The following is a 12682-nucleotide window of genomic DNA, read 5'->3' on the forward strand; positions in this document are numbered from 1 at the left end:
TTGGTTGTAAGCGCCTGTAATAGGTACGAAGGTACAAGTGGCGATTGAATCCCGCGAATATTTCTTATAATCTGATTGGAAGCGGCACGAGTAGAAGTCTTGGTTCCCGGTTTTACAAATATGGTAACAATAACAAAGGAAAGATCGAAAGTTTCTAGACGTTTTTTTCCTGTCGTGTGCTGTCTTAAAAGAGCTAATCAAATTCTGTAAGTACCCATAGAGTGCGTTATGTATCCGTTAATCGATTTGCTACCATTATAAAAGCTGTCAGCATCTGATTCGCTTGGTAAACTTGTATTTTGAGCGGGCGTTTTGCTAAGGCATGGCCACTCGTGTACGAATAATGATTGTTTAGTCCATTTCATTTAATAGACGCTTGTCATAGCGTACAGATGGTATAATACATATTTGATAAAGAATTCTGCACACATTTATGTAGCTAAATTACTGTTTTTACGTTCAATCGTAGAAATTACAATAATGCAAGATGTTGGATTATCTCCCTTTGATCGATGGCAAATCGTTCTTAGTGGAAATATGACAACTTAGGGTTAAATAAGTGCTAAGAAACGGTAGTTGGCATTGTTGATTTAAAACGCATTTTAAAGCTGTTTTATATGTATATATGTATAATTTTGCATTGGTAAAAATGTGCAAAGCCCTGTTTATCATTTGCTACATACAATGATTTCTTAACATTGTTTATGTAATGCTTTCTTTAAAACAAAGAGTCACATGTTGTGTCACTTTCTAGAGTCGTCACTTTGATACGATTCTAGTGAATAGTCACCACATTGGATTATTGAGAGAAATATATATATAGGAACTGTGTGAGTATTTAGCAAGCAGCAACATATTTCAACTAAAACCAAAACAAAATATCGCCTATCATTTATTGATTACATTGTCACATGTCCAATCTTCTTAAACATGTACTTGTTTCATGTATTTCAAAATTGAGAATTTCTAGGACTGAAAGATTGTTTTGTTTATTTCAGTCAATCGTTTTCAACGTTTTCAACGTTTTCAAGTAGACATTTCACCGGACGCTGCGTCGTGAACAATTTACAGGAAAGAATAAAGATTCAAGAAAACGCATTGAGAAGTTACTCTTTTAACCGATTAAGACAGTACAATAATTGAAGAATTTGAATTTCATTGAAAAATTCACTTGACATTTCTACGCCATGTCTCGAGCTGATGACAATCCAGAACCTCGTCAAAGAACGTTGACCGAAAAGGGCCTAACAAACGAACTAGATGTCATAGGCAAAGAAAGAAGGCATTTAATTGTGACACTCTAAAATATGAACCAAACCCTGAAGCGGTGAAATCAAGATACACAATTTGGCTAAGTGCTTATGAACAATTATTGTCAGTTCACGAAAAAGTACAAGGACTGCTTGACTTAGAAACAACCAAACATGATCACGAACTATTTGAAAGGCAATCTGTGGACTTCTTGACTACGAAGCGTGCTGTAGAGCAGTTGTTCATGGAACAATAACAGGGCCGCACAGGCACCAAAAGCGATGGAAAATCTGTGCGAAGCAGTGTCAAGACAGATGTGTCAAGGCACGTATCAATTGAAAGGGTCAAAGAAGACCAGAGAAAGGCAGAGTTACTCGCCAGGCAAGAAGCCTTCAAACAGAAAAGGACCATAGCAGAAGAAAAACTGCGCCTGAAACTGAAATAAGAAGTACTTGAAACACAAACTGAGATTAATATTAGTGACGCTAAATCACGAATTTTGGATTACTTGGAAAAAAGTATTCTAGAGGATAGTGCCTTTGTAACAAAATCACAAATTCCCGATGTAAGCACAATAAAAATTGACAAAACTCAAGAATCATTTGGAATAAGTGTGGCGCGTGAACTTAGTAAGCCACGTGCGGACAAAAAAAATAAATTCTCAGGCTCAGCATCTGAGTACACAAGATTTAAAGGACAATTTCAATCAAGAGTCAGCAACAACACAGATTCCTACGACGAGAGGCTCAATTATCTGCTTCAATTTACTACAGGAGAAGCACACACAATTGTAACAGGATATTCTAATTTGAAAGCGGAAACTGGTTACAAGGCAGCCTTCAAAGAGTTCGAAGAGAGATATGGCGACGCTGACGTCATCGCCCAGACGTACATCAAAAAGGCGCTAGATTGGTCCATCATCAAGGCAGACAATCCAAAGTCACTTGATGAATTTGCCATATTTCTTCGAGAATGCCAATTCGCGGTTGAGGATGTTGACGCAGGGAGAGTACTAGAATTCTCCGAAAATTTAAGAGCAATTTTACAAAAATTGCCTTTCTATCTACACGACAGATGGCGAAACCTTGTGTATAAACAAAAAGGAAAGGGTCAAACCATAAAATACGAAATGTTAGTGACCTTTGTAAGAAAATAGGCCAAAAAGGCAAATGACCCCGTGTATGGGAAAGAAATGCTCATGAGCAAGTCAACTAAATCCGCAAACGTTAAAGACAAACAAGTGCCCAAATCGCGGCGAACCATGGCAACAAAAGTTAGTGACAATAAGGAAAATAGCTCTGCTACTACATGTTATCCATGCTTATTTTGTGCAGGGCATAACAACCTGTGTGACTGTAAAATATCACTTTGAATCTTCTTAAAGATAGATACATTTTTTTTAAACAAAGCGTTTGTGCTTCAGCTGCCTTAAAACGGGCCATAGGAAACATGAATGTAAAGGGAAACTAACATGTAACATTTGCAAAAGGCTACATCCCACCATCCTTCACGTGCAGCCACGTATGGAAGTAGTACACTCAAATGAAGCCAATGCAACAATGGCTGCAAAAACAGGTCAAATATATGCAGCGCGTACGGGGGCTGGCACCGCGTTGCCAATCGTGCCAGTAAGAGTAAAGGCTAAAAGCAGTGACAAGTTTGTAGAGACATACGCCTTCTTGGATTCGGGTAGCACTGCCACGTTTTGTTCAGACCGAGTGCTGCATTTACTTGGAATCGAGGGAAAGAAGACCATTCTGACCCTATCTACTCTCGAAAATAAGCAGAAACAAACCACTAGAGAGGTAAGGGGCTTGGAGATCAGCTCCCTGGATGGAGGGCACACAATAGAGTTCCCACCGGTATTTACTCAGCCGTCTCTGCCATTATCAAGAGCAGATGTCCCTAGTGAGGAAGATGTCACCGGATGGCCTCACCTGAGAGACTTAGAGCTCGAAAGGATAAGCAGTGAAGTGGACCTGTAAATAGGGGTAAACGTACCCAAGGCAATGGAACCATGAGACATTATTGCTAGTAAAGACGGTGGTCCTTTCGCAATAAAGACCATCTTTGGTTGGGTTGTTAACGGACCACTAAAAGTCTCTGGAGAAGACACAGAAAGTTTCGCACAGGCACAGTTCATCAGAGGATCTGCGTCATTAGAAGAGCAGGTTAGAGACCACTTCAATACAGACTTTCCCGAAAGAAATATTGACGATAAACTCGAAAATTCTAAAGAAGATTGTCAGTTTATGGAATTCATGAAACAGTCGCACAAGCAGAATGGCCACTTCTTTGTAAATTTGCAATTTAAACACCAATGCGTAGCTATGACAAACAACAAACAACAAGCAGAGCAAAGGCTTACCATGCTGTTAAAGCGCTTTGATAAAGATGCACGATTTCGAGAAGCGTACAACGATTTCATGAACAAGGTCATTGAAAAGGGGTACGCTCATAGGGTTTCACCGGACGACACGCCTGAAGATGGTAAGGTCTGGTACCTGCCTCACCATGGTGTATTCCACCCAAAGAAAAACAAAATCCGATTAGTGTTTGACTGCGCTGCACGTTACGGAGGGACATCCCTGAATGACCAGCTTTTGCAAGGACCAAACTTGACGAATACACTAGTCGGCACCTTAACCAGATTTAGACAGGATGAAGTCGCAGTTATGGGGGACATAGAAAGTATGTTCTACCAAGTCCATGTTTCCCCTAGCGACAGAAATTTCAAGAGGTTCCTTTGGTGGCCAGAGGGCGACACAAGTGCAAAACCAGTGGAGTTTCAAATGGTCGTGCATTTGTTTGGATCGGCATCATCTCCAAGCTGTGCCAATTATGCTCTGCGGCAAACCGCGGAAGAAGCGAGAGGAAAGTTCAATGATGAGGTTGTTAACACTGTGCTGAGGAACATGTAGTGGACGATTGCCTAAAATCCGTAAAAACAGAAGATCAGGCGATATCACTGGTTAAAGATTTGCAAGCGGTCCTCAAAGGAGGAGGGTTCCACATATCGAAATGGGTAAGCAACAGCAGAAGGGTTATACAGTCCATTCCATTACAGGAAAGGGCAGCCGTAGTAAAGAACCTCGACCTTGACTCTGACCAGTTGCCCTTAGAGAGAACTCTAGGCGTGATCTGGAACCCAGACTCAGATGTTTTCAGCTTCACTGTCGACGTTAAGGATCATCCACATACACGTAGAGGAATTTTGTCCACAGTCAGCAGCATCTACGATCCCCTAGGGTTACTAGCACCTATGGTCCTCAACGCAAAATCATTGTTACAACAACTTTGTCAGCTTCAAATTTCTTGGGATGAAGCCATTCCCGAAAAATACGACGAAAAATGGTGTCGTTGGCTTCAAGAAATAAACGAGCTGCATAACTTCGAGGTAGACAGATGCTTCATACCTTCAGGATTTGGAATAGTGACCTCATCAGAGCTGCATCATTTCGCTGACGCTAGTGAAAAAGGTTATGGAATAGTTTCATACTTGCGTATGGTCAATTTAAGCGGAAATGTACATTGCGAATTTGTTATGGGCAAATCACGCGTTGCGCCACCGAAAAAAGGTAACAATTCATAGGTAAGAGTTAACTGCAGCAACAGTGGCAGTGCGAGCAGACAAAATGTTGAAACGCGAGCTGGATATGGATATCAACAAAACAACATTCTGGACAGACAGTATGTCAGTGCTGAGATATATAAGAAACTTCACATCAAGGTTCCATACGTTTGTGGCAAATCGTTTAAGCGTTATTCATGAGGGGTCCAAACCTTATGAATGGCGCTACGTCAACACCAAACTGAACCTGGCAGACGTCGCCTCCAGAGGTTTGCCTGTTGACCAAAGACAGTGGAAAAATGGATGGATTGAAGCGCCATCATTTCTGCTTCAGAATGAAGACAAATGGCCTTCTACACCGGAGGACGTTGGTAGGATCGATGCAGATGATCCAGAAGCTAAGGCCATAGTAGCGATTTGTACCGACACAAAGCAAGAAAGTAGTGACGTGGGCTCTGTCGCTGATATATCACGTTCAGACTGTATCGAGCAACTGATAAACCATTACTCTTCCTGGTACAAATTGAAAAGGAGCATCGCCTGGATTCTGAAGATAAGAGACGAGTTGCGCAGACGTGCTGGCAGGAAAATTTCTCCTACACTGAAGGACGAAAACCTCAACAAAATCACACCGAGTGATTTAAAGAAAACTGAGATCGTTGTTGTCTCCTATGTGCAAAGACAGACTTTCAATAAGGAGATAGAAGACCTTAAAAGGGATCATACTCATGTGAAAAGAGACAGCTACATCAGAAAGCTGGACCTAACTTTAGAAAACAATGTTTTGCGGGTTGGTGGACGCCGCAACAAATCAAGCATGCCCGCAGAACAGAAACATCCGGCCATCCTTCCAAAATGGACAGCATTTAACGATATTAGTTTTGCGTCAAGTTCACGAAGATCTCGTGCATGCCGGTAGAAACCACATCTTAAACACACTACGACAACAATAGTGGGTAGATAACGCGCCACCGGCAATTAGAAAACTGCTCAGAAAATGTGTAACATGTCGCAAGTGCAAATCGCGTGTAGGTGAACAGAAAATGGCCGATTTACCAGAAGACCGGTAACTCCGAATGAACCACCGTTTACTAGAGTAGGTATAGACTATTTTGGACCTTTCGAGGTCAAATTGAAACGCAGTCGTGTTAAAGGTTATGGTGCCATATTTACATGTCTCGCGAGCCGCGCCGTACACATCGAAGTCGCTTACTCACTTGATACAGACTCTTTTATAACGCTTTGCATCGCTTTATTGCCCGTCGCGGTCAAGTGAAAATAATGCGATCTGAAAATGGTACAAACTTTGTGGTTGCAGAGCGTGAACTGTGTCAGGCAGTACAGGAGTGGAACTATAACCAGATAAGTGACGCTATGCTGACCAAAAACATAGACTGGAAATTCAATCCACCTGCAGGCTCGCATCATGGAGGCGCGTGGGAACGTTTGATACGATCAGTAAGGTCTGCTATGAACAGTACAATCAGGGAGCAGGTCTAAGCCGACGAAGGGCTACAAACAGTATTGTGTGAGATAGAAGCAATATTAAACGATAGACCTATTTCAAGAGTTTCTGACAGGTTTGACGACCCGGAAGCTCTGACACCTAATCACCTATTGCTCTTGAAACGTAACCCGAAATTACCACTTGGACTCTTCTGCAAAAATGACAATTACTGCAGAAGACGCTGGCGGCAGGTCCAGTTTATGGCGAACCTGTTCTGGCAGCGCTGGATTCGCGAGTATCTACCCCTGTTGCAGGAACGTCAGAAAGGGCATGAGAGAAGAAGAAACTTGCAAGTTGGAGACGTTGTGCTTATCGTTGACAGCACGGCACCCAGAAATTCATGGCCAATGGGGATACTAGATGAAACTTTGCCCGAACGCTCGGGTGCTGTTCGACAGGTCAAAGTGAAAACGGCAACGAATAAGTTAACACGGCCAATAGACATGTGTTATCTTAGAAGCAGAATAAATGAATACTGACGCGAAAAGTGATAATAGTGGAAGCTCAGAGTAGATTGGTGAAAATGTTTTTAATTAAATTTAGATGAGAGTTAAAGAATTTCAAAGTAATTATAAACCGAAATGCTTTCTTTGAATAATTTATAGTTTTGTTAGACCTTGGCAACTCGGCTAAAGACTAATAGTGGCACCAATCTAGTTTGAGTTGTGAATAGTGTTAAAAAAGTTCAATTCGCTACACTCAGAGCCTTCATCTCGAAATGGAAACACGAAGAGAGAAGACAGCCATACAGCTGTGGTACATTATCATCAAGTTGTGGTTGTAAATGACTAGTTCGATGTTGATTTATATACATAGTGTTTAATTTACTGTGTTTATTTGTATTTGAGTTGCACTTCAGTGTTGACAGTTTAAAGGAATATGGGGCTAAATTTAGTTAAGTAAACACTTTGTAATTTTGTCTCATTAAGTAAATTTTGATATAACTTGCTTTATCTCAAAATTAGGGGCTGGTATGTAAGCGCCAAAATTACCTGATGCGCCTGTTATAGGTACGAAGGTACAAGTGGCGATTGCATCCCGCGAATATTTTTTGGAATCTGATTGGAAGCGGCACGAGTATAGGTCTTGGTTCCCGGTTTTACAAATATGGTAACAATAACAAAGGAAAGATCGAAATGCTCTAGACGTTTTTTCCTGTCTTGTGCTGTCTTAAAAGAGCTAATCAAATTCTGTAAGTACCCATATAGTGCGTTATGTATCCGTTAATCGATTCGCTACCATAATAAAGGCTGTCAGCATCTGATTCGCTTGGTAAACTTGTATTTTGAGCGAGCGTTTTGCTAAGGCATGGCCACTTGTGTACGAATAATGATTGTTAAGTCCATTTTATTTAATAGACGCTTGTCATAGCGTACGGGTGGTATAATACATATTTGATAAACATAAATAAAGAATTCTGCACAAATTTATGTAGCTAAATTACTGTTTTTACGTTCAATCGTAGAAATTACAATAATGCAAGATGTTGGATTATCTCCCTTTAATCGATGGCAAATTGTTCTTAGTGGAAATATGACAACTTAGGGTTAAATAAGTGCTAAGAAACGGCAGTTGGCATTGTTGATTTAAAACGCATTTTAAAGCTGTTTTATATGTATATATGTATAATTTTGCATTGGTAAAAAATGTGCAAAGCCCTGTTTATCATTTGCTAGATACAATGATTTCTTAACATTGTATATGTAATGCTTTCTTTAATACAAAAAGTCACATGTTGTTTCACTTTCTAGAGTCGTCTCTTTGATACGATTCTAGTGAATAGTCACCACATTGGATTATTGAAAGAAATATATTATTATGGTTGACTTTAATCAAGATAGATAACCGATGTTTGGAAATGAGACAATGTTTGTAGTAGTTGCCTCCCTTATACAAAATGCAACTTATTCAAAGAACTTTGTGATTATTTAGCAAGCAGCAACAGATTACACCTAAAACCAAAACAAAATATTGCCTATCATTTATTGATTACATTGTCATATGTCCAATCTTCTTGAACATGTACTTGGTACATGTATTGCAATATTTAGAATTTCTAGGACTGAAAGATTGTTTTGTTTATTTCAGTCAATCGTTTTCAACGTTTTCAACGTTTTCAACGTTTTCAAGTAGACATTTCACCGGACGCTGCGTCGACGACAATTTCACTGGAAAGAATACAGATTCAAGAAAACGCATTGAGAAGTTATTCTTTTACCCGATTAAGACAGTACATTGGTTAAAGTTGTGTAACTTTTACAATATTAAAGATAGCAACTTCATATTTGGCATGCATGTGTATCTCATAGAGCTGCACATTTTGAGTGGTGAAAAGTCAAAGTCAAGGTCATCCTTCAAGGTCAAAGGTCAAATATCATTGTATTTTTTATTCCTAAAACTGTTACCTTCGTTCAAGTTTGGTCATAACGTTTTCAATATTAAATATAGCAACTTGATATTTGGCATGCATGTGTATCTCATGGAGCCGTACATTTTGAGTGGCTAAAGGTCAAGGTCATCGTTCAAGGTCAAAGTTCAATTTAAGGGCTTCAAAGCTGCGCACTAGGGGGCGTTGTGTTTCTGACAAACACATCTCTTGTTTGTACAACCAATGCTTATTTTGCCAACTGTTTAAGTTTTGAATTTAATATCCTAACTAATTGCATTTATATTGCAGTTCTGACTTCCTGTTCTGCAAGTTCAGTTTACTATATGCCGTTTTGGGACGAGTTCTTAAATAGTATGTTGTTGACCATTCCAGTGTGCTTTTACAGATAATTTCCTTCTAATCCTTTTTGCTAAGATAGGTAATTGACTAAGTATGTCAATGTGTGTTGATTATAATGTTCCTTACTTTTTAAAGTGATGAATGATTGTTTTGTTGAAAGCTTTGCCACTCTTGACAGCTTCCTAACAACACAGATTAAAGTGAAGGTACATGTAAACTGGTTTAGCTGGAAAATAAAATGGTAATAAAATGTAGGATTTTGTATAATTATGGCTAAATTGTAAAATTGTGCACGAAGATTATTAATGTGCATGATTTGTATACATTCAAAGAAACTTATACTTATGTCTTTAAGTAATATATCCTATTATTGCTTCTATTGTCAACAGAGTCTGCTGTTGATAAGAACAACATAGATCTTTCTGACGATGGTGATGTCGAGATGGTGGCGACAGAAGATGACACTGCAAGTTTAGCTTAGGAATAATCCACACCAGGGAAGTTCTTAAATGTCTGCTCAGAAGAGGACATAGCAAGCTGTCCACCATTAAAGAGAACTTATATTCACTGATGTTTACAGCTACAGCATCGATGATGGGGTGGCAACATAATACTGTTCTTCAGATAAAGCAGACGTGGATCACCTTTGTTGGCAAAGTGATATTCGACTGGTTAGGCCTTCCATGCCACTTGCCCCTGCAGACATGTTATGATTCTAACAACAAAGTGCATTTCATTTGGTGGAGTAGATATTTTTGTACTGTGGACTTTTTGTATTGTTTTTTTATAAATAGTGGTTTGATATTTTATATCTGTCAATTTTACCAGCTTGATCTATTTTGTCCTATTATATTTAAAGTTTAAGTTTGCACTTTTTGTATTTGATTGGTTTTAGATTTTATCTGAGCATCTGTATATTGCAAATACATGTAATAGATGATTGAATATTTGTACGACTAGCTAACTTTTTAACCAGGTTTTCCGAAGGAAAAAACTGGTTATTAGATCTGCATATGTCGGCGAGCTGGCGAGCGGACGGAACAAACTTGTCCGGGCCATAACTATGTCGTTCATTGTGAGATTTTAAAATCATTTAGCAGATTTGTACACCATTGTTCGACGGTGTGTCGCGCGAAAGAATTAAGTCGAAATCTCCAAGGTCAAGGTCACACTTTGAGTTCGAATGTCAAAACTGGCCTTAAATGAGCTTGTCCGGGCTATAACTATGTCGTTCATTTTGAGATTTCAAAACCATTTGGCACATTTGTTAACAGTCATTTGACGGTGTGTCGCGGGAAAAATTACGCCAATATCTACAAGGTCACACTTTGAGTTCAAAGGTCAAAAATGGCCATAAATGAGCTTGTCTGGGTCATAACTATATCGTCAATTGTGAGAGTTTAAAAACATCTGGCACATTTGTTCACAATCATTGGACGGTGTGTCATGCGAAAGAATTACGTCCTTATCTCGAAGGTCACACTTTCAGTTTAAAACTAAAAAATGGCCATAAATGAGCTTGTCTGGGCGATTACTTTGTCATTCATTGTGAGATTTTATAATGACTCTGTACATTAATTTTGTTCACAGTCATTGGACGGCGTGTCATTTGAAAGAATTCAAGAGTTCAAAGGTCAAAATGGCTATAAATAATAATGGCATAATAATTCTTAAAAATCGCAATAAATTAGCTTCTCTTGTTTTGTGAAGACAGCATGCAAAATATTCTGTGTCAATGCAGCATGTGGGGGTAACGGGGTATACGCCTCATGACAAAGCTCTAGTTATAATTTTTTTTTTTTTGTGAAATCCTGGTTTTTTGACAATTTTGTCCCTTGTTGATATTCATTTATGAAATAAGTAATGCAAAAAAAATGTGCAATATTTAGTGAAATGTTTGTAATTTAGTGTTGATTCTGTGTATTGAATGTGATAGCAAATTTGTAATGCACATGATTTACTCTAAGTTCTGCCCACATAGCAGTATGAGTATTATTTGTGTACATTATACAAGATGGGCAAATTTGTAAAAGCTGCGATTCACTTTTTGCTCTGGTTAAACTTTTTAGTATGACGTCTGAAATGAATAATACAATTTTGTTATGCAAGGATTCACTTTCAGTTGAAATTTTGGGCATTTTGTTACTCACACATTGCATGGTATTTTGAGGCTCATGACTTCAGAACATTTGAAATAATAGGAAATTAGTATTATACAATAAGGCGATTCATTTTTTGTTATGCTGGCATAACCTTTTGAGTTTGAATCTGTTAATCAGAAAATATAGTAATTTAGTAATGTGATATTCATTTGTAATTATGATCTGCTAGTGTAACATTTTTAGTTTCACCTGTGTAAATTAGATTTATTAGGAAATGTGTTAGGCGAGCGTTTCACTATAAGTTGAAATGTCTGAAATTTGTTATGCTAGCATAACAGCGCGTGTTTGACTTCTTCCAATAGAAATAAAAACGAAACTTGTAATGCGAGCCATTTTGTGTTGAAATGTATGAAATCTGTTTTGAAATAACAGTGTATGTTCGACGTTAGTAAATTATAAATTATAGCGGAGAAGTAAAGCCAACTATTCACTTTGGGGAATGTTACAATGAAGGTGTTATGTTTTGAGTATTAGAAATGATAGGAAATTTGTAAAAAAGCAAGCCAATTGCTGTGATTTTTTATACCAATGTAACATGTTGAGTTAAAGACTGTAAATTAGAGATGAGAAGCAAATTTGAATGCAAGCAAATTGCTTTGAGTCGAAATGATTTAAACTTTGTTATGCTGGCGTAACAATGTGAGATTATAAATTAAATTATAAAGTATACAATATTTGTAAAGCTTGCTATTCATTTTGTGTTATTATGTTGGGATTTTTGTGCCGGAGTAATGTTTTGAGATTGACCTCTGTTACGTAGTGACATGGTTAGCTTATGTGACCGTGTGATGTCCGGCGTCGGTTGTGCGTGCGTGTGTGCGTGCGTGTGTGCGTCAACAATTTGTTTGGGTAGACAGTAGAGATCACAGTTTTCATCCAATCTTTATGAAATTTGGTCACAATGTTTATCTTGATGAAATCTGGGTTGGGATTGTATTTGGGTTAACTAGGGTCAAAAACTAGGTCACTAGGTCAAATAATAGAAAAACCTTGTATAGACAATAGAGGTCACAGTTTTCATCCAATCTTTATGAAATTTGGTCACAATATTTATCTTGATAAAATCTGGGTTGGGATTGTATTTGTGTCATCTGGGGTCAAAATCTAGGTCACTAGGTCAAATAATAGGAAAACCTTGTGTAGACAATAAAGGTCACAGTTTTCATCCAATCTTTATGAAATTTGGTCAGAATGTTTATCTTGATAAAATCTAGATAGAGGTTGTATTTGGGTCATCTGGGGTCAGAAGTAGGTCACAAGGTCAAATCATAGAGTAACATTGTGGAGACAATAGAGGTCACAGTTATCATCCAATCTATTTTTAAATTTGGTCAGAATGTTTATCCTGATCAAATCTGAGTTGGGATTGTAATTGGGTCATCTCGGGTCAAAACCTAGGTCACTAGGTCAAATAATTGGAAAATCTTGTGTAGACAATAAAGGTCACAGTTTTCATCCAAACT

The 12682-nt window shown here is 38.3% G+C and overlaps 3 protein-coding genes across 3 annotated transcripts in view; all 3 read left to right on the forward strand.

Moving 5' to 3' along the window:
- The first annotated feature begins 1532 nt into the window (after positions 1–1532).
- LOC127849123 (uncharacterized) lies at positions 1533–3236 on the forward strand. Its single transcript, XM_052381845.1, has 3 exons — positions 1533–1632; positions 2067–2260; positions 2769–3236. Exons 1-3 carry the CDS (start codon positions 1533–1535, stop codon positions 3234–3236), a joined length of 762 nt encoding a protein of 253 aa, XP_052237805.1.
- Positions 3237–4886: 1650 nt separating this feature from the next.
- Positions 4887–5741, forward strand: LOC127849124 (uncharacterized). Its single transcript, XM_052381846.1, has one exon. The coding sequence runs from the start codon at positions 4887–4889 to the stop codon at positions 5739–5741; it is 855 nt and encodes a 284-aa protein (XP_052237806.1).
- Positions 5742–6103: 362 nt separating this feature from the next.
- LOC127849125 (putative nuclease HARBI1) overlaps positions 6104–12682 on the forward strand; it is an 11737-nt gene continuing 5158 nt past the window's right edge. Inside the window, exons 1-3 of the mRNA XM_052381847.1 lie at positions 6104–6280; positions 6584–6713; positions 9447–9527. Coding sequence (XP_052237807.1) covers positions 6104–6280; positions 6584–6713; positions 9447–9527 — 388 coding nt within the window. The remainder of the gene's footprint in view (positions 6281–6583; positions 6714–9446; positions 9528–12682) is intronic.

Source organism: Dreissena polymorpha, chromosome 10 (assembly GCF_020536995.1).
Source record: "Dreissena polymorpha isolate Duluth1 chromosome 10, UMN_Dpol_1.0, whole genome shotgun sequence".
NCBI classification, from domain to species: Eukaryota; Metazoa; Mollusca; class Bivalvia; order Myida; family Dreissenidae; genus Dreissena; species Dreissena polymorpha.

Excerpts from the sequence above, each read along its gene's own strand:
- LOC127849123 (XM_052381845.1), top strand. The coding sequence starts at position 1,533 with ATGGAAAATCTGTGCGAAGCAGTGTCAAGACAGATGTGTCAAGGCACG. Across the intron at positions 1,633-2,066 it reads AAGGCAGAGTTACTCGCCAG|CGGAAACTGGTTACAAGGCA; the intron begins GCAAGAAGCCTT and ends CTAATTTGAAAG. Across the intron at positions 2,261-2,768 it reads AGGATGTTGACGCAGGGAGA|CCACGTATGGAAGTAGTACA; the intron begins GTACTAGAATTC and ends CTTCACGTGCAG.
- LOC127849124 (XM_052381846.1), top strand. The coding sequence starts at position 4,887 with ATGTTGAAACGCGAGCTGGATATGGATATCAACAAAACAACATTCTGG.